General features: G+C 54.3%; 2 protein-coding genes and 1 non-coding gene across 9 annotated transcripts in view; 2 read left to right on the forward strand and 1 right to left on the reverse strand.

Moving 5' to 3' along the window:
• MED24 (mediator complex subunit 24) overlaps positions 1–19,429 on the forward strand; it is a 29,381-nt gene extending 9,952 nt beyond the window's left edge. For 3 of the 4 annotated variants that reach the window (XM_028089878.2, XM_028089880.2, XM_028089879.2), the window contains exons 4-27: positions 5,154–5,192; positions 5,749–5,822; positions 6,177–6,415; positions 6,561–6,617; positions 8,056–8,167; positions 8,325–8,475; positions 8,787–8,900; positions 9,492–9,539; positions 9,953–10,035; positions 10,337–10,423; positions 10,861–10,972; positions 11,462–11,604; positions 12,256–12,293; positions 12,729–12,811; positions 13,156–13,334; positions 13,450–13,549; positions 13,871–14,046; positions 15,918–16,182; positions 16,466–16,647; positions 16,814–16,904; positions 17,227–17,326; positions 18,233–18,313; positions 18,585–18,733; positions 18,906–19,429. In XM_028089878.2, the coding sequence (XP_027945679.1) occupies positions 5,154–5,192; positions 5,749–5,822; positions 6,177–6,415; positions 6,561–6,617; positions 8,056–8,167; positions 8,325–8,475; positions 8,787–8,900; positions 9,492–9,539; positions 9,953–10,035; positions 10,337–10,423; positions 10,861–10,972; positions 11,462–11,604; positions 12,256–12,293; positions 12,729–12,811; positions 13,156–13,334; positions 13,450–13,549; positions 13,871–14,046; positions 15,918–16,182; positions 16,466–16,647; positions 16,814–16,904; positions 17,227–17,326; positions 18,233–18,313; positions 18,585–18,733; positions 18,906–19,022 (2,820 nt within the window). In that variant the 3' untranslated portion in view covers positions 19,023–19,429. The remainder of the gene's footprint in view (positions 1–5,153; positions 5,193–5,748; positions 5,823–6,176; positions 6,416–6,560; positions 6,618–8,055; positions 8,168–8,324; positions 8,476–8,786; positions 8,901–9,491; positions 9,540–9,952; positions 10,036–10,336; positions 10,424–10,860; positions 10,973–11,461; positions 11,605–12,255; positions 12,294–12,728; positions 12,812–13,155; positions 13,335–13,449; positions 13,550–13,870; positions 14,047–15,917; positions 16,183–16,465; positions 16,648–16,813; positions 16,905–17,226; positions 17,327–18,232; positions 18,314–18,584; positions 18,734–18,905) is intronic. The other variant, XM_028089881.2, reaches the window with a different exon arrangement.
• On the forward strand, positions 12,547–12,650 carry LOC114198513 (small nucleolar RNA SNORD124). Its single transcript, XR_003607128.1, has one exon. It is a non-coding gene; the product is annotated as a small nucleolar RNA SNORD124 (small nucleolar RNA).
• A 2,506-nt stretch (positions 19,430–21,935) lies between the features above and the next one.
• CSF3 (colony stimulating factor 3) lies at positions 21,936–23,547 on the reverse strand. Of its 4 annotated transcripts, none has more exons than XM_028089775.1 (5): positions 23,523–23,547; positions 23,216–23,370; positions 22,689–22,796; positions 22,408–22,554; positions 21,936–22,100 (listed from the first exon to the last, which is right to left on the reverse strand). In XM_028089775.1, the coding sequence occupies exons 1-5, from the start codon at positions 23,533–23,535 to the stop codon at positions 21,936–21,938; spliced, it is 588 nt and encodes a 195-aa protein (XP_027945576.1). In that variant the 5' UTR covers positions 23,536–23,547. The 4 variants fall into 4 exon arrangements, with proteins under 4 accessions (XP_027945576.1, XP_087883426.1, XP_087883428.1 ...); XM_088027300.1 differs by having other exon boundaries at positions 22,689–22,798; positions 23,209–23,370; XM_088027302.1 differs by lacking the exon at positions 22,689–22,796.
• Positions 23,548–27,653: the final 4,106 nt, after the last annotated feature.

Genomic DNA, 27,653 nt, shown 5'->3' on the forward strand with positions numbered 1-27,653 from the left:
GGAGGGGCAGAAGGAGAGGAAGAAGCAGACTCCTTGCTAAGCAGGGAGCCTGCTAAGCAGGGAAGCCCAACATGGGGCTTGATCCCAGGACTGGGATCATGACCTGAGCCGAAGGGAGATGGTTAACCAACTGAGCCACCCAGGCGCTCTCCACCGCCCTCCCCGCCGACCCCGATGAAACTTTATTTACAAAAAAGGGTGATGGGTCCAATTTGGCTTTTGAGCTGTGGTTTTCCAACTCCTGATTTAGGCTATGGCAGTAATTCACGTAAGAGATGATATTAGCATAAGCATGGGAAGTGGCAGGAGAGAAGATGAATTCAAGAACAAGGAGGTGGCAAATGAGAGGGTTTGGTGATTACCAGGATGAGGGGCATGAGAGAGAGGAAGAAATCATGGCTGATGGGATCATAAGGAGACAGAGAAGTGTAGGGCCGTTGTTGGGGTGCAGCTGAGCGGTGGAGAGGACATTGATTTTGGCTATTTTTTTTTAAGATTTTTTAAAATATATTTGACAGAAAGAGAGACAGCGAGAGAGGGAACACAAGCAGGGGGAGTGGGAGAGAGAGAAGCAGGCTTCCCATGGAGCAGGGAGCCCGTTGCGGGGCTCAATCCCAGGACCCTGGGATCATGACCTGAGCCGAAGGCAGAAGCCTAACGACTGAGCCACCCAGGCGCCCCTGGCTATTTTTTTTTAAGATTTATTTATTTATTTGAGAGAGAGACAGAGCTGGCATGGTGGGGAGGGGCAGAGGGAGAGGGAGAGAGAGTTCCAAGCTGACGCTCACACCAAGTGTGAGCCTGACGCAGGGCCCGATCTCACGACCCTGAGATCATGACCTGAGCCGAAACCAAGAGTCGGACACTCAACCAACTGCACCACTCAGGTGCCCCTGGCCTTTATTTTTTTTAAAATAGTTTTTCTTTTTTTTAAAAAAATGTATTTAATATATATATATTAAATATTTAATATATTTTTTAAAAGATTTTATTTATTTATTTGAGAGAGAGAATGAGATAGAGCACGAGAGGGAAGAGGGTCAGAGGGAGAAGCAGACTCCCTGCTGAGCAGGGAGCCCGACATGGGACTCGATCCCGGGACTCCAGGATCATGACCTGAGCCGAAGGCAGTTGCTTAACCAACTGAGCCACCCAGGCGCCCCTATTTAATATATTTTTTAATAATATATACTTTTAGGGGCATCTGGGTGGCTCAGTCATTAAGCGTCTGCCCTTGGCTCAGGTCATGATTCCAGGGTCCTGGGTTCGAGTTCTGCATCAGGCTCCCTGCTCAGCAGGAAGCCCCCTTCTCCCTCTCCCACTCCCCCTGCTTGTGTTCCCTCTCTTGCTGTGTCACTCTCTGTCAAATAAATAAATAAAATCTTTAAAACATATATATGTATAGGGGCGCCTGGGTGGCTCAGTCGTTAAGCGTCTGCCTTCGGCTCAGGTCATGATCCCAGGGTCCTGGGATCGAGCCCCACATCGGGCTCCCTGCTCAGCGGGAAGCTTGCTTCTCCCTCTCCTACTCCCCCTGCTTGTGTTCCCTCTCTCGCTGTCTCTCTCTCTGTAAAATAAATAAATAAAATCTTTAAAATATATGTGTATATATCTTAAAGATTTATTTATTTTAGAGAGAGAGAGCTAGAGCACGAGCAGGGGGACAGGGAGAGGGAGAAGGAGAAAGAGAATCTCAAGCCAACTCCTAACTGAGCACAGAGCCCAGTGTGGGCCCGATCCCACGACCATGATATTATGACCTGAGCTGAAATCAAGAGTTGGACTCTCAACCAACTGAGCCACTCAGGCGCCCCTGATTTTGGCCTTCTTAAGTAAGGTGCCTGTGTGGGCTATCAAAGAGACAATACTTGGTAGGCAGTTGAACATACATTTCCAGAACTTGGAAGAAGAGACCTAGACTGGTACTGTTGATTTTGGAGTTGTCAACTGCAGATGGTAATTGAAGCTGTGGACATGGACGAGAGTTCTCAGAGAGGGTGGAGAGTGAGCAAAAAAAAATGACCCAAGCCAAATCCCCGAGGAACCAATCACATGTAAGGAACACATGTAGGAAAAGGATTTCTCATAAGAGTCTGAAAAGAAGTCTGTAAGAGCAGGAGAGAGAGCGTGGTTGTTAATTGGAAATGGGGGGTCTGCAGGAAGTTCTCTCAAAGAAGAATCTCGAGATGTGTAAACACTGATGGGAAGGCAAGAGGGAGAGCAAGGCTGAAGTAACAATGAGAGAAATAAATGTATATGCGGGAGCTTCAGTACTTGTAAAGTGCTATGCAAAATTAGGCATTGATTCTTCCTTGAGAGTCAAGAGGCTCTTTGGTCCAGTGCTGTGCACGTGGAGTGCACTTAGGAGTAGTTGGGGGTGTTGACTATCAAAAGCAGAGGAGAGGAGAGAGCAGCCGCAGGTCAGTCTGGGCTAGCCAGGTGTGCAGTGGGCCACATAGAGGGGCTCCCACCTCAGGGGCTGGTGGTAGCTTAGAACTCCTACGTTGATAGCTATATTAAGAGTGAAAGAGGTTAAATCCTGTTGTGAAAAACAGTAACAGTTCGCCATGTGGAAAGTATTTTTAGGTCTCAAGAGTAGCAGTGCTTTATTGATACTGTTAGCAAAAACTTGGTGGAATTCTGAATTTGGAGACCATAAATATATTAGAACATACAGTGTCCCTCAGAACATACAGAATTGGGGGGGGAGTTGCTCTTCTGGTAGTTTGGGGTCCGCTTCAGTGGGAACATCAGCTCCCCCTTCAGTTTGGTATCCAACAAGGTTCAGTTCTCTGCCAAGCTCTTGCTATGGGGACATCAGTTATAAATAAACAAACACTCGCCTGGAACGTTATGGTCATCCTGCCCAGGCAGGCTCCCAACTTTCTGATCACCATCAGACACCAGCTATGGGTTCACAGAACATCTTGCTGAGAGCGGCGCTAAACACTAATTGTGTATTTAAGTCCTCTGTGTGTTTTGCTCTTGTTTATTTAAGAATAGTAGTTAAAGGTGTCTGAACAGAGAGCACTCTGTTGGAGAAATTATACACAGAAGGCATTGCCATGCATGTAAAATTCACCATACTAAGGCCATTGAGGCTGATTTTGCTTTCTCCTTAAAGCTTTGGAAATCTCTATTCCTCTAGGGAAGACAGCCCACAAGGCTGGTGATTATCCTGACAGTTTCTATCATTCTGCTTTTTTATTTTGGTGTATTTTGCCACTGGTGTTGAGTATATAAATGTAACTACTTTCTAAAGTATTACTCATATTTTATCAGCATGCTGTAAATATTTTTTAAAAATATGACAACTTAGGGGCACCTGGGTGGCTCAGTTGGTTGGGCGACTGCCTTCGGCTCGGGTCATGATCCTGGAGTCCCAGGATCGAGTCCCGCATTGGGCTCCCTGCTCGGCGGGGAATCTGCTTCTCCCTCTGACCCTCTTCCCTCTCGTGCTCTCTATCTCTCATTCTCTCTCTCTCAAATAAATAAACAAAATCTTTAAAAAAAATATGACAACTTAGAAGGCTTTCCATAGGTTTTAATTTCATTCAGGACACATTAGTTATTTCTTTTGAACTACAACTCTAATCTTATAATGGTGATGAATAGGTTTTACTAATAGAGATCTATTTTATTTATTTTTTTAAGATTTATTTATTTTTTTGACAGCGATAGAGACAGAGCAGGAACACAAGCAGGGGGAGTGGGGAGGGAGAAGCAGGCTTCCGGTTGAGCAGGGAGCCCAATGTGGGGCTCCATCCCAGGAACTTGGGATCATGACCTGAGCCGAAGGCAGACGCTCAACGACTGAGCCACCCGGATGCCCCGAGATTTATTTTTAAAGTACAATTTTTTTCAGAATGCTAGTTCTGAGAATTCACCAATCCAAAGCAGTAAAGACTTACTAAGGACCTACTGTGTGCTAGGTGCAGGCTAGGTTCTAGAGAAACAGATATAAATTCACCACTATTTCTGTTCCCAGGGAGCTCACAGTTCAGATAGGATTTCTCTTAGTCAAATAAGCTTGGAAAGTATTGCTTACTTTGTCTCCGTTTATCTTAGAGGTTCTCATTGTATATATGTATATTATGATTTAGAGATATCCTATAGTAAAGAAAGCTCTTTATATTTATTTATTCCACAGTTTCTCAAGTTCATATCACACAGAAGCTGTGTGTGTGTGTGTAAAACTTCTCAACATCTTGGGGAATCTTTGGAATAACATCATGCAATAGAAATTGCTACAATAATAGAAATGCTCTATATCTGTGCTGTCTAATACAGTAGCCATAGCCACATGTAGTGGCTAGTCTGACTAAGGAACTGAATTTTAAATTTTATTTAATTTAAATTTAAACAGCCACATGTGGCTTATGGCTTCTCTATCGAACAGTGCAACCTTGGAAGCTACTTTGAGAAATGCTGATCCAGGGTATGTCTTTCCTTACTCATTCTACAAACATTTTCAGCAAGTTCATGGTGGTTCACTGAGTAAAAGCATCCTTGTCCTCAAGGAGCTCCTAGGTTTGGTGGGGGCAACAGGCACCCACTGTGTCATGATGGGTATAAGGTAATTGCTTGGAGCACATGGGGAAGAATTTCAGCTTTGGGTGGGAGGTTGGGATTGATCAGAGGAGGTGTCCTGGAGGAATCCTAGAGTGTAAGTCCTAGAGAATCAGTAAGAGTGTGCATAATGAAATTCCCTACCTACTTCAAGGTACAGGTGCTACCTGTTCATTGCAGGGAATGTTTGTTCGTCTCCATTTCTTGTCCAAATAAAAGTACCCTTTATAGAGCTTGTAGGAGTAAAGTAACATAACCTCATTCCTGTCCATTCTTCTGCCTACTAACAGTCATTTGAACCTTGTGTATAGTGGACAGTGAGTGGCATGTGAAGATGGAACTCAGTACCTTTGAATGCCCACCCTCATCTTCTCAGTGGAAGACTGACGTCATGCTGATGATGTCATTTACGGTGATTCCGATAGAAGCAGGAATAGGGACAATGCCTCTCTTTCAGTGGGTTGAGGAAGGCCTCTTGAAGGGGTTGAGGTTTTTGGAGGGCTGCAGAAACTTCAGGTGTCAGTCTTTGGTCCTGTCAGCTGTGCGACGCTAGTCTGAACTTTGTCTTTCTTCTTTCCCTCCAGATGGTGTCCTACTCTTCTGTCCTCACAGCGATCAGTAAGGTATGGCCACAGCCACTCGTGAGCCAGGTGGAGGGCAGAGGGGTAGAGAGATAATAGTCGCAGGTGGGACCCCACCTCCTTGACTGCTCTGATCATACGAACTCTGAGGCTGGACAGGCAGCACACGATGCCTCTAGCTGGCATTGCTGTGCTCCATTGGAGGGAGGAGGATTCTGGGAAGTGGAGGCTGGATATTAGGAGCCAAGTTCCAATGTTGAAAGAATGCCGGGGGCGCCTGGGTGGCTCAGTCGTTAAGCGTCTGCCTTCGGCTCAGGTCATGGTCCCGGGGTCCTGGGATCGAGCCCCGCATCGGGCTCCCTGCTCGGCGGGAAGCCTGCTTCTCCCTCCCCCGCTGCCCCTGCTTGTGTTCCCTCTCTCGCTGTCTCTCTCTGTGTCAAATAAATAAAATCTTTAAAAAAAGAAAGAAAGAATGCCGAGTCTGAAACCTGAGGTTGGAGGAAAGATGAGCAGGCATCCTGAATGTGCCATCTGCCTCATGTGTGAGCCCGGGGGTCGACTGGGATGTTCCGTAGCATTGTTGCTGTTCTTTCCACAGTTTGATGACTTTTCCCGGGACTTGTGTGTCCAGGCTTTGCTGGATATCATGGACATGTTTTGTGACCGACTGAGGTAATGGCAGGGCTCGTAACCTTCCAGCATTATCTTAGTGTCAGGAAGAAGCTCCTAGTCCATAGACTGACACCAACCCGATGGGGCCCCGCACTCTTCCCTCTTGCTCATCTGCACCCACCCATTCCCATCCTTTATTCCTTAGTCCCTTAGGACAAAAGGCCTTTTCTCTTTGGAGTGGCTCGTTTGAAATCTTGTCCGGTGGAAGCCGACGGGGCTGTCTCCCCTAGGACTTTGCTAGCTTCCCAGCTCTCTTTCCCTAGGAGGGGTGTACCGGCCACTCTGGGGAACAGTGGTGTGGGTCATGTTTCAGCCTTTGGAGCCGAGACAGATTTTGCACCCTTTCCCCGGTAGCTGTCATGGCAAAGCCGAGGAGTGCATCGGGCTGTGCCGGGCCCTTCTCAGCGCCCTCCACTGGCTGCTGCGCTGTACTGCAGCCTCTGCCGAGCGGCTCCGGGAGGGGCTGGACGCCGGCGCTCCAGCTCCAGCGGCCGGGGAGAAGCAGCTTGCCATGTGCCTGCTGCGCCTGGAGAAGACCCTCAGCAGCACCAAGAACCGGGCCCTGCTCCACATCGCCAAACTAGAGGAGGCCTGTATGTCCCCCTGGGTCCCCTGAGCCCTGCCTGCCACTCTTCCCATAGCCGGTTCTTTAATTGAGAGGGGAGAGGCAGGATGCCATCCCACTTCTTTCCAGGAGGATCTGAAATCATCCCACTTCCTTTTTTTTCTCCCCATAAGCATTGCATACATCCCAGGGACTTGGGCAGGGTGGCACCCGAGCCAATCAACCAACAGGTATTTACTGAGCATTATTGTATGCCCAGCACTGTGCCAGGTGCTGGGGGCGGGGGGGGCGGGGGGCTACCAAAGGAGCATGGGGCAGGGTCCCTGCCCTCAACAAGCATACATGCTAGTGGGGAGCAAGACCAGTACGTTAATATACATGGAAGAAATTAGAGGACGAGAGAAGCACACCATCCATCCTTGTGTTTGTCTCCACACTACTCGTCTGAAAGCACATGACTCTTGGGTTTGAGTGTTGCTTAACATGTCCCTTTAAACATGGTACCTGTCTGCTGTCAGGCCTGTTGGATCATGCACCTCTTGACTCAAGTGCAGATGTGAAATGTTGGAACCCTTCAGAGTCAGAGAGGAGACAGATCACCTGGTGGGAGGGGAGACTCTGGTGTTTTTGGACGTGGTGCCCGAGGCCATGGTCTTGTAGTGGCTTGAGATCACCTAAGGCTCTCTTACTCTCCAGTAACAAGAATGCTAGAATGGGTCACACCCAGGTCTTCAGGACCTGTTTGGAGAATTTATTATTAGTATTAGTATATTTGTTACTTCTCAAAGTATGTTTTATTGCCTGTCAAAAGTCCAGAGAGATGAACCCTCCATAAAAATGGGCTGTGTTGACAGTGTCTTACCTATCTTGAGCCCTTGACAAATGTTTAGTGGCTTGAAAAGTAAATGAATATTTAATTTTAATGGATCTCAGGTCTTATCTTTTTGTTTTTTTTTTTTCCCCCATGCCACATGGAGGTTAACGGGCTAGTTGGTGCCAATATTCATCATTTGACCCTCTGGAGTTGTAACTAGGATAAGTGACTCATAATTAAGTGCAAGATAATGCGGCATTTAGGAGGAGAGGTCAGTGGGTTGGATCAGTTGGGTGAGTTGTTGAAGGATCCGGGCTTGAGCAAAGGCTTGAGGAGAGTGAGTTTGAGAGGTGGCAATAAGCCAAGCGGGGGCGCCTACAGAGGGGGTGGGCAGTGAGAGCAGAGGCCTCGGCAGGGTGAGGCAGGGGTGAACCCAGGAGGCTGGTTAGGAATCTAGCTCGACAGCCGTAGAGAGTAGTGCCCACTGGCAAGGCTGGCCACTCCTGATGTGATTTGTGGCTGCCTCCCTGTTCCAGCCACTGGACCCCAACCCTGCTGTGCCTCTCTCTGCCACTGCCTGTGTTAGGCCGTATGTAGGCTCTAAGGTTGGCTGCGTGCTTCCACTAGAAGGCAGGCCTCTGGGGCTAGTTTCTAGGGCCTTCACTGTTGGTGCTCACCCCCCTTCTAGAAACAGTGCATGCTGCCCTCAGGCCCCTGGCCTCCATGTCATCCTCAGAGGAAGCCTCCATATGTGGTTTTGAGGGCCCAGGGGGGCCAAAGTTGTTGAGCTCAGGGCCAGTGTCTTCCTCTCCTCTGTTTCCCATCGTGTGTCTGCATTTCCTCTTCTTCACCAGCCTCCTGGACTGCCATTGAGCATTCTCTCTTGAAGCTTGGGGAAATCCTGGCCAGTCTCAGCAACCCTCAGCTCCGGAGCCAGGCTGAGCAGTGTGGCACGCTCATTAGGAGGTACCGGGCTCCCAGGCTGATCGGGGTGGAGGGAGAGAGGAAAGGCCCTCGGTGTGGGTGGGGAGTTGTGGCCCCTGGCCTCCACCCCTCTGCTCTCACCTGCCCTCCACCTCTTCCTGGCTCCTCACACTGTCCCCTTTATATCTGTTCCCTTCAGCATCCCCACAATGCTGGCTGTGCACTCGGAGCAGCTGCATAAGACTGGCTACCCCACGGTCCATGCGGTGGTCCTGCTCGAGGGCACCATGAACTTGACAGGCGAGACACAGCCCCTGGTGGAACAGTTGATGATGGTGAAGCGCATGCAGGTGGGGGGCCCAGAGCTGCTTCTCTGTCAACATGGCAGGCTGGCTGCGTGGGGCAGTGGGGAGGATTCTTCTGGTACTTCTTGGGAGAAAGGGGGTTTCTCCTGATTCACGGTAGAAAGCTGATCCCTGTCATGCACGGTGGTGCCATTTCACGTGACATCCCTGCTTCTCACCCTGGAGTGGGGTAGCACCTGTCCTGCACTGTCTCTGAGCTTGCCTGACCAGCCCCCACCTTCCCCCAACCCTGGGGCCTTCAGAAGATGAAGGGGGTTGGGCACCCTCTTAGGCTTCACTCTTGGATCATCCCACAGCATATTCCCACCCCACTTTTTGTCCTGGAAATCTGGAAAGCTTGCTTCGTGGGGCTCATCGAGTCTCCTGAGGGTACGGAGGAGCTCAAGTGGACAGCTTTTACCTTCCTCAAGGTACCTGGGACATGAGGGACACCTGCGTGGCTCAGTTGGTTAAGGTACCTGGGATGTGGGAGTAACAGAGTGCCCAGTCTAGAAATGGTTCTCAGGAAAAGCAGCGACACCCAGGATCTTTGTCCCACATTTCTCCCCGCTGGCATCGTCCGCAGCCTGCCCGGTCCCCCAGCGCAAGTTCCCATCGAGTCTTTTCTCTGAAAGTCCCAGGGCTATATTTAGCTGCCTTGGCAGGCGCCTGCCATCTCTTAGCACACAGGTGCCGTTTAGCTCAGTCATCAGCCAGATTGGCACAGGGCAGTTATGGGAGCCAGGGAAGTGGCCCCAGTCCTTGAATCAGGGTTCCCTTGGCTTATGGCGATTCCTTGTGGAGCCAGCAGAAGTGAGGGGTCCCTGTGTCCTGTAGGCATTAGGCACCGGACACTTGGATACCTGCCAGCTTTCTAACTTGGCCCTGAGAGTGCTTTCGTTTCCAGGGTGGAAGGGTTCCTGTCTCTCTGCTTGGAGCAGGGAGATGGAGGGGATGCCTTTAGTTCTGGGTGGAAGAGAAGAAATTGATCTTCCTGTTTCTCCTCTTGTGTCATTCTCTAGATCCCACAGGTTTTGGTGAAGTTAAAGAAATACTGTCACGGGGACAAGGTAAGTTGGAGAAATGAGACGGGGGTGGGGTGGGGCGTGGGAGTTGGTGAATCCTTGTTTCCACAAGGGCAAGGGAGGAACAGGGGCAACGGAAGGGTCAGTCTTGCGTCCTTGCACCTGGGGGCTGGCTGGCAATGTGAGTGCACCTGACATCTGCATGTGTCCACGCGCACACACCTGTGCTCCAGACAGGCGGCCTGGCCACCCAGGATGCGAGGTGGCCAAGGTGACCAGGGCTGGTGTAGAGTGCTGGTCCTCTACACTCCGCCCTGTCGTGTCACGGCAAGCCGGTGGTGGGCGTGACCGGCTTGTCAGGGTTTCTATCCAGCGGGGTGTCCTTGTGAGCCTGCATCACAAGCTATGGGTGGACTTGAGGGCCTAGAAGCCAGATGGCAGCCCCTGGCTCTTTGTAGGACTTTACCGAGGACGTCAGCTGTGCTTTTGAGTTCCTGCTGAAGCTCACACCCTTGCTGGACAAAGCTGACCAGCGCTGCAAGTACGAACTCCCCTGCTCACCCCCGCTCTACTAGAAGGTGTTAAGGGCTCTTCCCCTGCTCCTCTGTGCCAAACAGACCTCAGGGGGCTGTCACCTGGTTCGTGCCCCTTGGCAGGGGCAGGAGGCAGCAGCCTGAGCCCCTTCAGGCCCTTGAGTGCCTGAGCCCATCTCCCATCCCTCAGGCACTCAAAACATTCTTCCTTCTGAAGGAGGGAGGAGACCAGGCAGGTGCCTATGGTTCCCTCCCCTCAATAATCCCTGCCGTGTGCCCCGGCCCCTCATGATCTTTTTCCCCTCACAGCTGTGACTGTACAAAATTCCTACTCCAAGAATGTAGCAAGCAGGGGCTTCTGTCTGAAGCCAGTGTGACCAACCTCATGGCCAAGCGGTAAGCGTGAGCTCCCTCGGGCTGGCCGAGGGGCTGCTTGCTCTCCTTCCCTCGTGTCCACCCTGGAGCACTGGGTGCCTCCCCCACCCCCCAGTGCAGGTGTCTGGGGCCCTGCCTGGGGTTACCAGGAGCAGCAGACACTGGCTTCTGCACCCTTATGGGCTGCACTTGAGTTCCCACCCTCCTTTGTGAGCAAAGTAAAAATCCTAAATCTTCCTTTAATCTCGTGAACTTTCAAAATTGAGGTAATTACCTAGTGACAGACTGAAGCAGTTGCAACAGTGGATATGCTTTCATAAACATCACCCCGCCCCCAGAGGTTCTCCTGTGCTCGCCACCTTCCCTGAGCCTCTGCCTCTGGGGCCGGACTAGGGAGCACGTCATGAATCAATCTCCGTTTCTTTTCCCTTCTCTTGGCCAACGGCTTCTGGCCACAGCGCAGCAGACCGGGAGCATGCACCCCAGCTGAAATCAGGAGAAAATGCCAACATCCAGCCCAATCCTGGGCTGATTCTCCGGGCGGAACCCACTGTCACAAATATCCTTAAGGTGAGTGTGCCCTTCCCTTGCCTCCAGGGTCATCTCTTCCTTTTTTCTACTTTTGCCTCTGCTTCCAGATAAATAAACTGAGGCCATAGACCTCCCTGTCTTTTGGCTTTTATGTGTAGTTACTTTGAAAGTAGAGAAACAGGCAAGGCAGGGAAGCTGCCATTGAAAACTCACATTTGTTGAGCATTACTTGGAAGGCAGGGTCTGTGGTAGGGGGGCTTCCACCTGCTCTCTCAGAAGCAGTGGAGAATCTTACCCTCCCCACCCCCACTGCCACGATCGCAGTTTAGTTGGGAGGGATGGGTCAGAGAGCAAGGATAGATTTGGGAAATGGTTTTCCAGACTGGAGTCAGAAAGATGTAGATTGAATTGCAGATGTAGGTTGTGGTATGCCATTTAATGGAGACATGCAGAGAGGGAAGCTGTGGTTAGGCTGTATCTCGGGGGCTCTGCAGTTCTTCAGGACTTGATTTCCTGTCCTGTCCCCAGACGATGGATGCAGACCACTCTAAGTCCCCAGAGGGCCTGCTTGGAGTCCTGGGCCACATGCTGTCCGGGAAGAGTCTGGATCTGCTGCTGGCTGCCGCTGCTGCCACTGGGAAGCTTAAATCCTTCGCCCGGAAATTCATCAAGTAAGGGCAGGCTGGGCCCCTGTCCGGGGTCGTGGAGGCAGGTCTGAAGGAGGGAGTAGCAGAATTGGAGCAAGGCACTGGGGTCTGGGTCTCCCTGGGGAGGCCCAGGGCAAGCCAGAGCATCCCAGTGGGAGACTCTGGGGGAAGGGCCAGGTCTTTGGGTATCAAGTGTTCTTTTCTTTGCAGCTGAGCATGAGGTGGAGGTGTTTGATGAGACGAGAGGCATCGAATGGTGGGCGTGGAGGGATTCGGGTGCGCCCAGTTGTTAATAAGGGGCTCTCAAACACTGTTGACTTTTTTGGTTGCCCCGGAATTTTATATATAGAACTTTGTTCCATCCAGTGAGCCATTCTCTGGGCCTTGGAAATCTTTTTTTTTTTTTTTTTTTTTTTTAAGATTTTTAACTAATCTCTACACCCATCGTGGGGCTCAGACTCACAGCCCTGAGATCAAGAGTCATATGCTCTACTGACCGAGCCAGCCAGGCGCCCTGCCTTGGAAATCTTTTAAAAACAGCATTTTTTTCTGTGTAGCGGTGGTGTTCATTTTAAGTTTAAACCCTAATTCAGACTCTAGTGATGCCTTCCGGACAGGTGTAGCCCCCTGACCCCCTGCCCTGCTTGCTGTGACCTGTCTCCATTCCTCCCCCAGTTTGAATGAATTTACGACACACGGCAATGAAGAACTCGGTGAGTCAGCTCCGTGCACCCCCAGGCCCGGCCCTGTGGGAGGGGTGGTGGAGGGAGAGAACAGGGGAGGGCAGAGGGCCCGTTGCTCCTCCTGGGGAGGCTCTTTTCTCCTCTGAGCAATGACTGACTGAAGCTTTTGGGGAGCCTTGACGGGAATGCTGGGAAAAGGGTTCTTCCAAAACCAGCACTGCTCTTGCCCTCCCCCTTTATGGTTTGGTTGGGTACGGGGAAGAAGGAGGGTCTCCGGAGTCTTTGATTCCAAGGAAGGGATGATGTTCTAATTGAGACTCAAGAAAAGGATTCTGAGCCTCAGAGCTTTGAAGGAGCCACTTGGTCACTGACCTTCCTTGAGGCAAATCCTGATCCCCTCCTGATTCAGCTGAGGGCTCTGGGCCCTGTTTGGGGCTGTGGGGTCAGCCATCTTGTTCTCCGTAGCCAAAGCAGCCTCCGTTCGCGCCTTGCTCTTCGACATCTCCTTCCTCATGTTGTGCCATGTGGCCCAGACCTATGGTTCAGAGGTGAGTGAGAAGAGAACAGTCAGGATTAGGGGCACCAGGATTAGGGGCGGGGAGACGGGGAAGGAAGTGACCAGTAACTTGGCTCCCTGGTCTCCCAAGCCAGTTCGTTCTGCTGCCTGCAGAACGCAGGTGCCCCCACCCTTGGCGGGTCCACGGATACCCCCCGTGTCACATCCTGAATCCTTCAGTGCTGCATCCACACCCACCACTGGGTGGCAGCACAGCCCCCCGTCTTTCTCCCTTCAACCAGTTCGTCTTCAGTTCTTCAGGCTGGAAAGTAGAAGCAGTGGGGCACGAAACTGAGGCACAGGGCACTGGCTGCTGACGCCCCCTTCCTTTCCTAGGTGATTCTGTCCGAGTCGAGCACAGGAGCACAGGTGCCCTTTTTTGAAACGTGGATGCAGACTTGCATGCCTGAGGAGGGCAAAATCCTGAACCCTGACCACCCCTGCTTCTGGCCTGACTCCACCAAAGTGGAGTCCTTGGTGGCCTTGCTCAACAACTCCTCGGAGATGAAGCTGGTGTCAGTGGCCGGGCACCCGCTCCAAGGGTGGCGGTGGGGGCAGGCCAAGACCCTCTCCCTCAGTCCATCCCACACTCCCCCGTGGTGATTTTTCTCCCACCCCACCCCCTCGTAGGCAGATGAAGTGGCACGAAGCCTGTCTCAGCATTTCAGCGGCCATCTTGGAGATCCTCAATGCCTGGGAGAATGGGGTGCTGGCCTTCGAGTCCATCCAGGTAGCCCCACCTTTCCAGCAGCCTTCTTTCTTCCCTGAGACACAGAGCCAGTGTTTGATAGCTTGTTACACTTTATAAGAATAAGAAGACTCTTAAATCCAGGAGCTCATGCTTGGATGTTGATCTTCCTTGTAAGATCAACATAGGCTTAGCCACTCCCTCCCACCCAGGTAACTTTGGGAAAAGCGTACTTGTGGGGAACAGGCGTGGGATGCGGTCCAGGACTCCACCTGCGACACTCAGCTGCCCACAGAGGCTGGGGAAAGTGATGGTCAGGGAGGGGGAGAGCGTGGCCTCAGTCACCCTTTCCCCTCCCCCCAGAAAATCACAGATAATATCAAGGGGAAGGTGTGCAGTCTGGCAGTGTGTGCTGTGGCTTGGCTCGTGGCCCACGTGCGGATGCTGGGGCTGGACGAGCGTGAGAAGTCGCTGCAGATGATCCGTCAGCTGGCGGGGCCGCTGTACAGTGAGAACACTCTGCAGTTCTACAACGAGAGGTCAGTAACCCGTCCCCTCCCTCCGGGAGCGCGGAGGGCCTGCCGCGAGCGGGCAGCACCCCCAGTAGCCAGTGGCCCCCGCTCCTCTTAACGTTCCCAGACGGGCTCCTCCCTCACTCGCATTCTTATTTGTGTGTTCACGCACTGACTCGGCAACACTGAGTGTGTGTCTCTGTGCCAGGAGTGTTTATGACCCGGCACCTGCTGTGTCCCAGAAACACAGCCCCCGAATTGCTGTGATTCCTGTCTTCAAAGAGCTCAGGTTGCGGAGAGCTAGCTCACCAGAACGGAGTGGTGGTCTTAGCCGTGGCCCGGCATAGGCACCGGGAGCCCATCCACAGAGCTGTGAGCCTTGGGCCCGCCCACCCTCGTCAACCTCCCCCCGCCTCCCTCTTGTGACGTTTTGCTGCCTTGGCTTTTCAGAGGCTTGGAGGACCTCCCTGGTGACTTCATCCGTGTGGAGTTCGGTGGTGGTGGTTGATTTCCCCATCCAATAACTGTTCTTTTTTAAATTGTGGTAAAAAATACCTAACATAGCATTTACTATCTTAGTTCAGTATATAGTTCAGCAGTGTGAGGTATTCACATTGTTGTGAAACAGATCTCTGGAACCTTTTCGTCTTGTAAATCTGAGACTTTGTACCCGTTTAGTAACAGTTCACCCCTTTTACCTCCCTTAGCTTCTGGTAACCACCATTCTACTTTCTGTTTCTCTGAATTTGACTACTCTAGGTACCCCACGTAAGTGGAATCCTGCAGTGCTTGTCTCTCTGTGCCGGCGTGTTCCACTTAGCATAACGTTCCCAGGGTTCATCCATGTTGTAGCCTGTGTCAGAATTCCCTTCAGAATAATATTCCATTGTATGTATGTGCCACGTTTTGTCTATCCATGCATCAGTGGATGGACACTTGGGTAGTTTCCACCTCTTGGCTGTTGGGAATAGTGCTGCGATGCAGGGAGCATGCACAACCAGTAAGCTAGGAGAGAGGAGTCCCCAGGTAGCCACCCAGGTGCCTTAGAGGGGGGAAGTGGGAACATCGTGCCAAGATGTGGTGGGAGAGGGTCTGTGAGGTTGTGACCTTTTTCCTCCCTCCTTCTCTCTTCTTCCCTCACGTCCTTCCTCCCACAAGTAATGGAGGGTTTGCTCTGACAGAATCCGTGCTAAGCACCCTGACCCTGACCCTGGGTGAGGAACAATGGGACACCCGTGGGTGCCTCATGCAGGTGGGAAAGCGGCGCTGAGAGTCGCAGCAGCTCTTAGACCCACCCAGGGCTCCAGGAGCAGTGAGCACTCACCCCGGTCTGAGCGCTAACTCAGTCAAAGACTGCTCGTGAGAACACTCCTGGATATACGCTTCTGTTTGCCCAGCTACCAAAGGCCGGGAAGAGTCGAGTGGGGCAGCCCTTGGGCCCCTGTCCTGGAAGTAACAGTTTACTTTGGGAGGAGGCCAGGGCTGGGCGGGGACCCCCCCCTCCCCCCAGCACTCAGCGCAGAGGGAAGTGATTATATTTATTTATGTCCAGGGATTGGCAGGGCTCAGGTCTGGGGGATGGGGGGAGTTGGAGACAGTGAGAGAGGAAATATGAATATATCGCTGGAATAACCTGGGGAAGGAGAGCAAACTGCTCCCCCCACCCCAGGCTTTGTGCCCAGCAGGTGAGCGGCCTGCCAGAAGCCGGACTGGTGGGGTCAGGTCTGCTAGGGGGTTGTGACTTCCTCTCGTCTCCTCCCTCGGCGAAGAATGGGGTTAATTCCCCAGGAATATTTCCGTAACTCAAGTCCTGGGAAAAGTCTGGCCTGGATGTTTGCTCCGTTCTTGAACCTGGTATTGCCTGAACCTAAACGTCAGGTCCTCTCCCCATCCCCTAGGGTGGTGATCATGAGCTCGATCCTGGAGCACATGTGTGCTGACGTGCTACAGCAGACAGCCACCCAGATCAAGTTCCCGTCCACGGGCGTGGACACAATGCCCTACTGGAACTTGCTGCCCCCCAAGCGGCCCATCAAGGAGGTGCTGACGGACATATTCGCCAAGGTGCTGGAGAAGGGCTGGGTGGACAGCCGCTCCATCCACATCTTTGACACCCTGCTGCACATGGGAGGTGTCTACTGGTTCTGCAACAACCTGATTAAGGTACCTGGGAGACCTAGTAGGCTTGGGGAGCAGGTCTCCTCAGACTCAGGGAGACAGCTGAGAGAATACCAGGCAGAACCAGCATCCTACACCCAGCCTGGTCCGCGGGGCTCAGTCTTGGGGCTCCTGGGCTCTGAGGGGGGCCACCTCCTCAGGGAGCGGTGGCCAGAGGCTGATGCGGAGTGAGGGATGGAGCTGCACCTGGGGCCGCCCCTGTGTCCCCTCTCAGAGAACCCCGTGTTTGGAGCCCTCAGGTCCTCATCTCCCTGCCCCGCCCTTACAGGAGCTGTTGAAGGAGACGCGGAAGGAGCACACGCTGCGGGCGGTGGAGCTGCTCTACTCCGTCTTCTGTCTGGACATGCAGCAAGTGACCCTGGTCCTCCTGGGCCATATCCTGCCGGGGCTGCTCACCGATTCCTCCAAGTGGCACAGCCTCATGGACCCCCCCGGCACTGCTCTTGCCAAGTAGGATTCTCTCGGAGCCGCAGGTCCCCACGGCACAGTGCCGGGTGCCCCTCACCTCGGGCCGCCCTGGGAGGCTGGGCTGTGGGGGGAGCCCTGTCAGCCCCGGCACAGAAGCCCTCTCTGGGGCCCCCTGACTTTACCGTCTTTTCCTGGAACCCTTTGCCAGGCTAGCCGTCTGGTGTGCCCTGAGTTCCTATTCCTCCCATAAGGGACAGGCGTCCTCCCGCCAAAAGAAGAGACACCGTGAAGACATCGAGGTAGGGGACCCCTCTGTTCACTTGTTCATGTGCTCAGCAGACATTTGCTGAGCCTTTTGCAGGTAAGAGGCACCTGCCCAGGCCCAGGCCCTGCCCCTGGGCGGCTGCGTCGCGGCTCAGCTGGTTGAGCGTCTCCAGGGGTGACTGTGTGAGGGGGGTGTCTCACTAGGGTTGTGGGAGGGTGAGGGAAGCTGGCCCTACTGGAGATGCCAGCCGAGGCCTGTGGTGACCGGACTTTTCCTCCTGTATGAGCTCTAGCTCTCTTCTCTGGTAATGGGAAATTTGGGGCCTAGTGGGTAATAGTGACTCTCTCACCCTCCAGGATTATATCAGTCTCTTCCCCTTGGATGACATGCAGCCCTCAAAGCTGATGCGACTGCTGAGCTCCAATGAGGAAGACGCCAACATCCTTTCAAGTCCCAGTGAGCATGAGGACTGGGCCGGGTGGGCTCCTCCTTTCCTGGGAACTCACTTCTGCCTGGGAAAGCTGCTTGGCGTAGAACCCGGCCGCCGGCGTCTTTCCTGGTCAGAGTGTGGTGGGAGTTTGTCCCATTCTGCCCCCCCACTGCTGCTCTGTTTTCTACCTGCGGAGAGACCAGAGAGGTTGCCGGGCACCTCTCCCAAGAGACTGAAGCTCTTCTGTCCAGACCCCAGCCCAGCCCTGGACACACCGCTGTCCCTTCCCTACCCTTAACTCACCACAAGTGAGTTCACTACCTCGGGCACAGTCTGCCATTGACTCACCAGCTCTGTCCTTCCTTCCCCTGAAACAGGCCCTGCGGCCTGGGCTGGGGCTGGGGCGGCTCCCCACTCTTCCTGCCTAAAGAGCACCCCTCCCCCTCAGGCTCCCCTTGATGTTATTACCTCTCCCTGCCAAGGGCTTCTTCTGTGGCATTTAATTTTTCCTGTTTCCAGAAATTTCTCTTGAGTCTAGAAGTTTCTCTAAGGCCTTCTGGGCATTAGGGCACCAACTGTGCAGTTGAGTAGAGGAAAGATGCTACGTCTGCCACCCACAAACCTTATGACCTTTGGCTGGTTACTCAGCAAATCTGAGTCTCGGTTTCTTTGTCCGTGAAGTGGGGGTATGAGGATTATGCGGCCTGATCTGTGTGTAGCCCGGAGACGAGTCTGGCAGTGCTCACCAAATGTTCTCTCTCATCTCCCTCTGAGATATCTGTATTCAGGGCCCCTCTGTGACTCTGGATCCTGGACCCTCCCCTACCCCGGGGCGGGGGGCTCCACACCCGCCGGACGAGGGCGTCCCCAGGGCAGAGGGGTTTTGAAGCTAGGGGGCCTTTCCCTCAGCCTCCCTCCACTTGGCCCCACAGCCGACCGCTCCATGAGCAGCTCCCTGTCAGCCTCCCAGCTGCACACGGTTAATATGAGAGACCCGCTGAACCGAGTCCTGGGTGAGTCCTCCCACCGCCCTCCGGCCCAGGGGGCTGAGGCCTTGGCAGCTGGAGGGGGGCCGCCTGGTGCCCCTTCACCCCTGTTAGTGTCCCCACCTTGTTCTTCCATCTCTCCAGGCGCTGGCTCTCCTGTCACCCCCAGGCCCCCATTCAGTCCCTCTCCCCCCCGGTTCACTTTCCTTTCACATTTGCTTTTTGTGCCGCCACCTCCCAGCCTCACGTCTTCTCAGACCCTACTCACGAGTGCTCCCTCTCCCCCCATTCCGTGCAGCCAACCTGTTCCTGCTCATCTCCTCCATCCTGGGGTCGCGGACCGCCGGCCCGCACACTCAGTTTGTGCAGTGGTTCATGGAGGAGTGTGTGGACTGCCTGGAGCAGGGCAGCCGGGGCAGCATCCTGCAGTTCATGCCCTTTACCACTGTGAGTGCTTCACCCCGGGCGCGGGCGGGCCCCCCCCGCCCCCCGCAGCTCAGATGGGGGCAGCAGAGCCTGGGGTTTAGGGGCAACCCTCGGAGTAGGAGCCCTTCCTCCCCGGACATGGCAGCCACCACCAGGCAGCCCCAGCGAGCAGCCATTTGTCTGTCTGTGGCAGGTATCAGAACTGGTGAAGGTGTCAGCCATGTCCAGCCCCAAGGTGGTTCTGGCCATCACGGACCTCAGCCTGTCCCTGGGCCGCCAGGTGGCTGCCAAGGCCATTGCTGCGCTCTGACGGGCTTGGGGTGGCCGCAGGGGCCGTCTGGGGGACCACAGCCCCAGGTGCCTCAGAAGGGAACAGTGAGGAAAGATGAGACATCATTGCTCATATCCACGTGATGTAAGAGCCCTGTGTCATTTCCAGATCATTCCCCTCTCCTGACATCTGATCTCTTAAGACGTCTCCCAGTTTCTTTCATAATTTCCTCTGCCCACAGCCAGCACCTAAAGAGTGTGTGCAGCCTGGCTTTTAGCCCAGGGCCCTCAGCACCCCACATCCCTGCCTTGCCTGCCTCCCCCTCCCAACAGTAGATGTAGCTCTGGGAACTTTGCAGGTGCAGAGTATGTATATTTATATTTTTGTAACACATGAGGGAAGTTCCCCTCGGCTCATTTGTAAATAAAGATCTTTGGGGGTCCCTGTGTGAGAGTCCCAAGTGGTATCAGTGCCTGCGTCCCATGGAGGCAGGAAACATCTTCTCCTTGAATCCCATGTGCTGTGGCCTAGGCAGAGGCTCAGTACTGTGGCTGAGGGGGGCGGGAGGGGTGCGCGGAGGAGGGCTGGGCTCAGGCTCCTGTGTCTGTCCACTCTGCAGGGGCAGGGCTTCCCTTCCTCACACCCGCACTGGGCGACAAGGAGTCAACATGCGCGTGTGCCGCCTACCCCCACACCCCAAAGTCAGACTTAACTCTGAGAAGGGAGAGGCTTTGGCGAAAGGCCCCACTGGTGCTGGGGTAGGGTGTCCTGTTCTTCTGACCCGCTCCCACTAGAGCCAGCCCCACCCAGAGCCTGACTGGCCCCGAGTTTGATCAGTCTCCAGAAGAGGACTGGGCGATGAGGGGCAGGATCTCTTTAACCCTTGCTTGTCTTCTCCACACATCTCCAAGCCCCGGTTTCTTCAGGACCAAGCAGTGAGGGAGGGCTCTGAGCCACGCAGCTGGGGGTTCTGGCCCTGCTCAGCCAGACCTTCCTTTCTAAGGAGCCAGATGGAGAGGGGAAGTGGGAGGCGCCTGAGGAGCCCAGGGGAAGCCCTGAAATGGGGGACCGGTTGGCCATCTGGACTCTCCCGGGTCTGGTGGAGGCACCCTGGAACCACAGGTGCGTCTTCGCCTGAGGACACGGAGAGGAGTGCCTCCAGCCTGTGATGTGAAGCGGCCCCTCCACTCTCTGCTGCTCTCTCACACACGCACCTGCCCTCCCGCCCCGTGAGGCTGAGACCAGCGGGAAAGGGACGGGTGGCATGAGGTTGCTCCCGGCCCGGTCAGAGGCAGAACTTGAGGGAGAGAAGTGCAGGGCCGGGAATTTGAGTTCTGACCCAAGTTGTCACCTTGAACTCAGATCCTGATCTGTGAAGGGCACCTCTCGTTTTTTTTTTTTTAAGATTTTTATTTATTTATTTGACAGAGAGAGACAGTGAGAGAGGGAACACAAGCAGGGGGGGAGAGGGAGAGGGAGAAGCAGGCTTCCCACCGAGCAGGGAGCCTGATGAGGGGCTCGATCCCAGGACCCCGGGATCATGACCTGAGCTGAAGGCAGACGCTTAATGACTGAGCCACCCAGGTGCCCCAAGGCCCTTCTCATTCTATCTCTGTGGGCAACGGTGAGCGCAGATGGGCAGGAGTTTATGGAAGATGGCAAATATTAAATCCTCCCTTGCTTCAGTGTCTGTCTGTGTCTGGACTATTAAGACTCCCCCCTGCCCCCAACCCCACGTTCTCCTCTCCCAGTATGGTGGCCCGTCTGCCTTCTGTCTTCCCCTAGGCTGGGCCTGCGTGAGGGCAGGGACCTTGCCTGCCTTGTCCACTGCCATGTCCCTAACACTCAGCCCAGTGCTTGCAAAGAGTAGGTACAAGAGAAATCCGGGCCAAAGGCGTCAATGTTGATGAGCTAGAGGACTGCCCCCTTCCTCACTGCACCTCCTCTTTCCCTCCCCTTGGCCTCATTCACCATTCAACTCCCCGCCCCCCCACCCCTGGCTGGGCACCAGCTGGACTCAAGAAGGAGGAAAAGACACTTAGTGGAGACAAAATATTTTATTATCACAAAGTTTGGCTACAGTGAGAAAGTGGGGGCAGAGGTGGAGAGTGAAGAGCTGAGCATTCCTCTCATATACCCCGTCAGGTAAACCCCCCCACATCTTCCCCTCCCACACTCCCAGTCCCACCCCCCACCCCCCCAGCAAGGCCGATACATGAGCCTCTGCCCGGCCCTTGAAGAGTCAGAATCCTGACCCTAGTGAGGCTGGGGCAGGCATCAGGAGCCTGTCATTGTTGCTCGAGGGCATCCAGAAAGATGAGAAACGTCAACGATGCCCAGGCTCCCCATACTGGAAGTCAAAATATTCCTGAAAACATCTTAAAAACTAGATCCCCCCAGCAAATTCGTGGGACCCCAGGGTCAAGCCTCCCCGCTCTGGCCACCTCCCGCGGGGCCTAATGCTGGTGGCGAAGGGGACGTGCGGAGAAGCAAGATCTGGCGCACGGGCATGCGCACGGGGCATGCGCAAGCCAAGCTGGCGAGGCCAGAGCAAGGGGGACCCAGGAGGGGAACTCTGCTGTTTAAATATTAAACAGGGTTGTCTTGTCTCCCACATGGGAGACTTCTTGATGCTTCCAGGGGCCTCAAGGTGGGTACCGCTGGGGTAAGGAGTTCACTGGGGTTCTTCCCAGTGCCCACCGTGGAGTCAGGCCAGGGAGCAGTCACAGGAACTCAATACGTGGTATTTACCTATAGCTACCTCCCAGTCCAGGGGAGACAGGAAGGCGGGGGCTTTTCTCCCTGCCACAAGCAGGAGAATGGAACTTGGAGACGGCAGGAAGGACCCGAGAGACCGGGGCTCCGTCCTGCTCTTCCTTGTCTTTAAATATTAGATTTAAATAAGCATAAATATTAAATAAAGATAAATACACTGGTTGGGGAGGGTTTTGCTCAGGGTTTGGCAAAGCAGCGCAGAGCGCGGTAGGCCAGCTCCAGGAAGCTCTGCAGGCTGGAGGCCACCAGGACCCCTCCGGCCCGGCGCTGGAAGGCCGAGGTGAAGGTTGGCGTGGTGCCCTGGCTGGGCGGCACTGCCTGGGCCAGCCCCAGCTCTTCCATCTGTGGGGGCAAAGAGGAGATCAGCACTCAGGCCCTGCTGAGTGGGCGTGATTAAGGAAATGCGAAGGGCTGCGGGCCCTTCAGGCCACACGGTTAATGGTGGCCTTGAACCCAGGTCTGCATCAGGGCCCAGGGACCCAGCTCCCGCCCTCAACTTAGGGAGGGTGGGGAAGGGCTGGCAGCAAGAGGGCCCTGAGAAGGCTCCCACCCTGGCCCTAAAGAACTGGGACCCCCAGGCTTGCAGCCTGGTCTTTGGGGACCAGCTCAGTCCAGGCCCCTAACACTTGCCGCTCCCAGGGGGGCTTACCTGCTGCCAGATATTGAAAGCAAAGTCGCTGATGTCCAGCTGCAGCATGTCCAAGGTGGGGGCTAACTCGGGGGTTATCCCCGCCAGAGCCTGCAGGAGGCCCTGGTAGAGGACGAGGCCGCTGTGGAGTTGATGCAGGCAGCCCGTCTGGGGGGGGGAGGGCGGAGTAGGGGAGTTAGGGGCTGCTGCCTGGGGCACTCCTTTCAAGGCCCAGAGGTCCAGAGAGACTTCCAGACCATTCTTCCCTCCCCTCCGCCCCTTCCTCCCCTCCGGAACCTCACCAGCTGCAGGGCCTGGCTGGAGCAGCTGCTCAGGGGAGGCTGGGGGATGCCCAGAGCGTGTCCGAGCAGCACCAGCTCCTCGGGGTGGCACAGCTTGTGGGTGGCACACTGGGGACAGGAAGGATGCTGAGTGAGGGGGACCTGATGGGGCCCGGCTGCTCCTGTTTCCCAAGTCCTCCCCGTTTCTCCAAGGTCTTCCCCTCCCTCAGCATCCCTCTCCCAGTCCTGCGGGGCTGCTCAGCCCCATTCTGCCCTCTGCTGCGATCCTGGCCATCCGGGCACTGTCCTCGAGACACTCTTCCCCCAGTTCCTAGCCAGCCGTCCACGGCTCCACCTCTCCTGATGTTCTTCCCTGTCCCCCTGGGTCTCTGGTCTCCCACGCGCCTCCCTAATGATGTCTTCTCGACATTCCCTTCCCCTCCCTCAGCCTTCACCCCTTCCTCCCTCCCTGCAGCTCTGCCCTCTGGGTCTTCTTTCCTCCTGCACCCCTGTCCAGCACCCGCGTCCCCTCCGTGCCTCTCACTCACCAGCCTCTCCTGCAGCACTGTGCCATCAGCCTGGACCTTCCGCATTTGCTCCAAGCACTTGAGCAGGAAGCTCTGGGGCAGCGAGCTGGTCGGGCGCAGGGGGGTGGCTTCTTGCACTAGCCAGAGTGCGCTGTGCCACAGCAGCAGCTGAAGGGCTGAGAGCAGAGCGGGGGCGGGGGGGCGCTCAGGAGACAGGCGGTCTGCTCCCACCTGGGGCCCGTGCCAGGGTCCAGGGCCCCCCGCCCCCCGCCCCGCAGCCCCTCGGCCACTCCAGCCTCCCTCCCTCCCTGGGGGCCAGGACACTCACCCGTCAGCTTCATGGGGCTCTGGGCAGCAGGCTGAGCAGAAGGTCTGCGTGGGTCGGCAGGCTCTGGGCTCTGGCAGGGACCGGCTCCAGAGGGCCTTTATACAGAAGCCCATGGAGGCCTGGGAGGAAATTACCTGGTGCCACGATGGAGGCTTAGTAATGACTTCCCAGGATTTATGCAAATTTGGTGTCCAGGACAATGCAGGGGGGCTGGGACAAGAAGCTGTTTGCGAAAGTTTTGTGAAATTGTGGAATCCCTGATCCTTCTTTGACGTCTAGTCCCCCTCAAACTCTCTTCCTCCCCTCAGCCCCACCCAGGCCCGAAATTGCCCCAGGGTGTTTGATCAGAACCGCTGAACGAAGGCTGAGCCGCTGATAAAAGTCCTGGAGGCTGGAGGCTGGTCAGACTGACCCGGGAGGGTTGTGTGTGGGGGGAGAGGCAGGCCTCCAGGCGGCCCCTCCCTCCCTCCCTCCCCTGGCGGATCAGGGGGAGCAACCCCCTTGCACTCTCCCTTGGGATTCGCAAGCTACCTGCTCCCGAGACCCCAAATTCTGAGAGGGAAGAACCTAGCTGCCCCCATTTCTACCCCCCAAACTCCCAGGAGGCTGCCTTCCCGAGTCCCTTCCTGAGGGGCCAGGGGCCTGAGGTAGGGACATTGGGGTCTTGCCTCCTGTCTCCACCCCACACTTTGATAGGCATCGTCCCAGGTTCCTGTCCTGAACTGGTTAGCTGGGAACTCCCCAATCCCCCCTGTGACTCATTCCCTTAAGCCCCCGGAATCCTGGCAGAAACCAGAGGAAACCGGATGTCTGTCCCAAATGAAGCAAGACCCTTGAGGCTCTGGGTCTCTTGGTTCACCTGACCTTGCCCTTCCTCCTCCTCCCCCTGGGGTTCCCCTCCCTCCAGTGGTGTCCCAGCGCTTTGGAGCTGGGGGAAGGTCTGTGGCCCGTGGCTTCCCTGGCCAGGTTCCCCGCCTGCCCGAGTGTGTGCTGCCCTGAGGTGGAGGAGGGCTGGGGGTGAGAAAGAAGGAACTGCCCCAGCCTCGAATCCTAGAACCGTGCAAGTCTTGGGGTCTGTTCTACACCCTGTGGACTGGGCCAGAGAGGGACTTGCTTGCCCAGGGTCATGGCTGGCCGACTCAGAGTTACCGCCTGAGCCTTCACCTCAGGCTTGAGGGTTTCCTACAGGCCATGGGGCCTGCCTAGAGGTCCGGCCGACCACACCCAAGGATGTCACTTTCTGTCCCAATTTACCTCAGCGCGAGCCAAGGAACAGACACCTTCTGATGAGTGGGTGTGTCCGCCTGGGTGAGGCCATCTCTGGGGCGGGGGTGCCCCCTGGTGGCCAAAGCTGGCAGGGACTTCACCTGCTGATCTGTCCACCTCCCGTCTCTTGTCCCCAGTACACCGGGAGGCTGGGGCCCCTCACTCCACCTCATGCAGGTTGGCCACCGTGCACGGACTGAGGCCAGCTCTGTGCGCGGCTCTGCGAGAGCAGAGGGGTGGGTTTAGAGCTGTGGAGGGCAGGAGATTCACTTTCGCAGCCACGCCCCTTCACCCTCCCCCAAAGAACCCCCAGAGGACTCAGCTGGTCCTCTCCATTCATTATCAGGTGTAGGCCTTTCAATAAGTCTATGAGGAATGTACTAGAACCATTTCCCCTTTTACAGAAGATGAATCTTACCTCAAAGAGGTTGAGTAACTTGCCCAAGTAGCAGAACCAGGGTCTGCCCTGTGCTGCAGTCTTAAACTCTTTTTAAAAAAAAAAAAAAAATTATTTTTTGGAGGGGGAGGGGCAGAGGGAGAGGGAGAGAGAGTCCCAAGCAGACTCCCCGGGAGCATGGAGCCGATGTCGGACCTGATTCCACCACCCTGAGAGCAGGGCTGGAGCCAAAGTCAAGAGTTGGACGCTCAACCGAGTTACCCACCCAGGCGCCCCTTAACCATCGAATCTCTTAACCAATGTTTGGCCTTCCTCACCCACGGCCAGAGTGAGTGACCCAGACTCTTATCTTCACTTACAGTTCAAATGTGTAGGACGTTTGTTAATTCTAACGAGGGTGGCCAGAATGGCGAGAGGACTCAGGATCACAACTTGAAGAAAACGGGCTGTCTTGAGTGGGGAAGCGAAGGAGGGGGTTGTTGTCTGCTCTCAGGGACTGGAAGTGGGACAGGGAGTGCAAGCCACAGCCAGCGAGTTTTCAGCTCAACGGAAGGAATGAGCTTTTCCAGCGGTCAGAAGTGTTAGAAGATGTAGGGGGCTGCTCCCGTCCCGGGAAGTGTCCTGGCCTCCATTCCGTGGGGGAGAGAATCCAAATGTTGGCTAGCAGTTATTGGACACCTCTCGTATGTCAAGCATCTTCCATCACACTTTTCGTCATTTCATCCTACAAACCGAGTGGAGGGGTGCGGATTACTCCCGTTAGAGACAAGGGGCAGCCTCAGGGAAAGGAAGGGTCTTGCCCCAGATCACAGAAGGCCTCGGTGGCCCAGCCAGGCGGGATGTGCAGTCAGGCTCCCCCAGCCCACACCGTCCCCATTACACTACCCTCCTGTTCAGGTAGCTGTTCTTCTTGGAGGATGATGGCTCCATCCAGATGTCAGCCCTACCCATGGGACGATAAAGACAGGCAGGGCTTGTTACTGGCCCTGTTGCACAGGCCGAGCTAGACCAGAATGATCTTCTGGCAAAGGGCCTGGCTCCGGAGACCTCTGGCTGTCATTCTGCCTTCCAGCTTCCTAAAGGCTTTCCCAGGTGTTTCTCAATGGCTAGAACTGGTCAGCGACTTCCCCTCACGCTTCCTGTTTTCATCTGGTACTGGACTTGGAGCATCTTTCAAAGGGCTCTGGGGTGACTCATTTGTTGCAGACTCAGCCTGTGAGCCAAGATATGGACACCTCGAGTCAAGAATGGGTTTTACATTTTTAAATGGTTGGGGGAAAAAATCAAAAGTGTCTTTCCTAACATGTAAACATCATATGAAATTCAAACCCCAGTGTTTATAGCCGCTTTCAAGAAGGGCAGAACTGAAATGAATAGTTGTGACAGACCACATGGCTCATGAGCCTAAAAAATGTGCAATCTGGCCCTTTGAGAAAAGTTTGCACACCATATACACAGTCCCTGGGCACCAGGAGACACACAGAGCTGTCCTCTGGGGCATTGATTGTCAGAGCAAATAGACGTGCACCAGTCAGGAAAGGGCTAAATAAATCGTGGTCCATTCATACCGCATATGCATCCCCCACCCCCGCCCCAAGCCCTCAAGGAATAAAAAACCGTGAAGAAAGGAATTTGCTTTATTTACGCTGTTTCGAAGTGCCTAAGACAGTGCTGGGCATGGTATCAACACGACTAGATCTCAAAACCGAGACTGAGTGAAGTGAGCAAGTTACATTCATGTGATACATCATTTAAAAGATGTAAAAGCGCAAAACACTACTATATTTTGCATAACATAAGGTATAAAAACATAAACTGGAAGGCTACCCACTGAATTCACTGGAGTGCCTGCCTCTAGGGAAGGTTGGGAAGGGCCTGGAAAAGGAACAAGATGGGCTTCCAACTGATCTGTAATGGTTTTCCTTGGTTGAGAAAACTTGAAATGATAACCAAATGTTACCATTTATTAAACTTGTGTGGAAATACATGGGAATTTGTTATGATATTCTTCATGCTTCTCTGTAGTTCTCTAATTAAAAAATAGAACAAAACAAAACAAAACAAAAAACCCAGAAAGTGAACACAGTGAACTCTCCAAGCATAAAAAGGACACTAAGCTTCTCCAGGAAGAGAAAACCAAGCCAACGGGTATGAATTACAGGAAACTTCCAGACGGCGAGCAGACAGAAAAACAGCCCACAGACTCAAGGTGGGTGAGAACCAGGAAATCATGGCAAATGACCCCGGCTCTCTGGACCAGGGTGACACACTCTCCAATCTGTTACCAACCAGGAGAGGGTCTGAGGCACTTTGGGCCAGGTGCTAACTTTAAGATTTATAACCTTGGGGCATCTGGGTGGCTCAGTCAGTAGAGCATGTGACACTTGATCTTGGGGTTGTAGGTTCATGCCCTACGTTGGGTGCAGAGATCACTTAAAAATGAAATATTTTTTTTTTTTTTAGAGAGA

Source organism: Eumetopias jubatus, unplaced genomic scaffold (assembly GCF_037043125.1).
Source record: "Eumetopias jubatus isolate StellerSeaLion01/CBP00866 unplaced genomic scaffold, mEumJub1_p1.0 scaffold_10, whole genome shotgun sequence".
Lineage (NCBI taxonomy): Eukaryota > Metazoa > Chordata > Mammalia > Carnivora > Otariidae > Eumetopias > Eumetopias jubatus.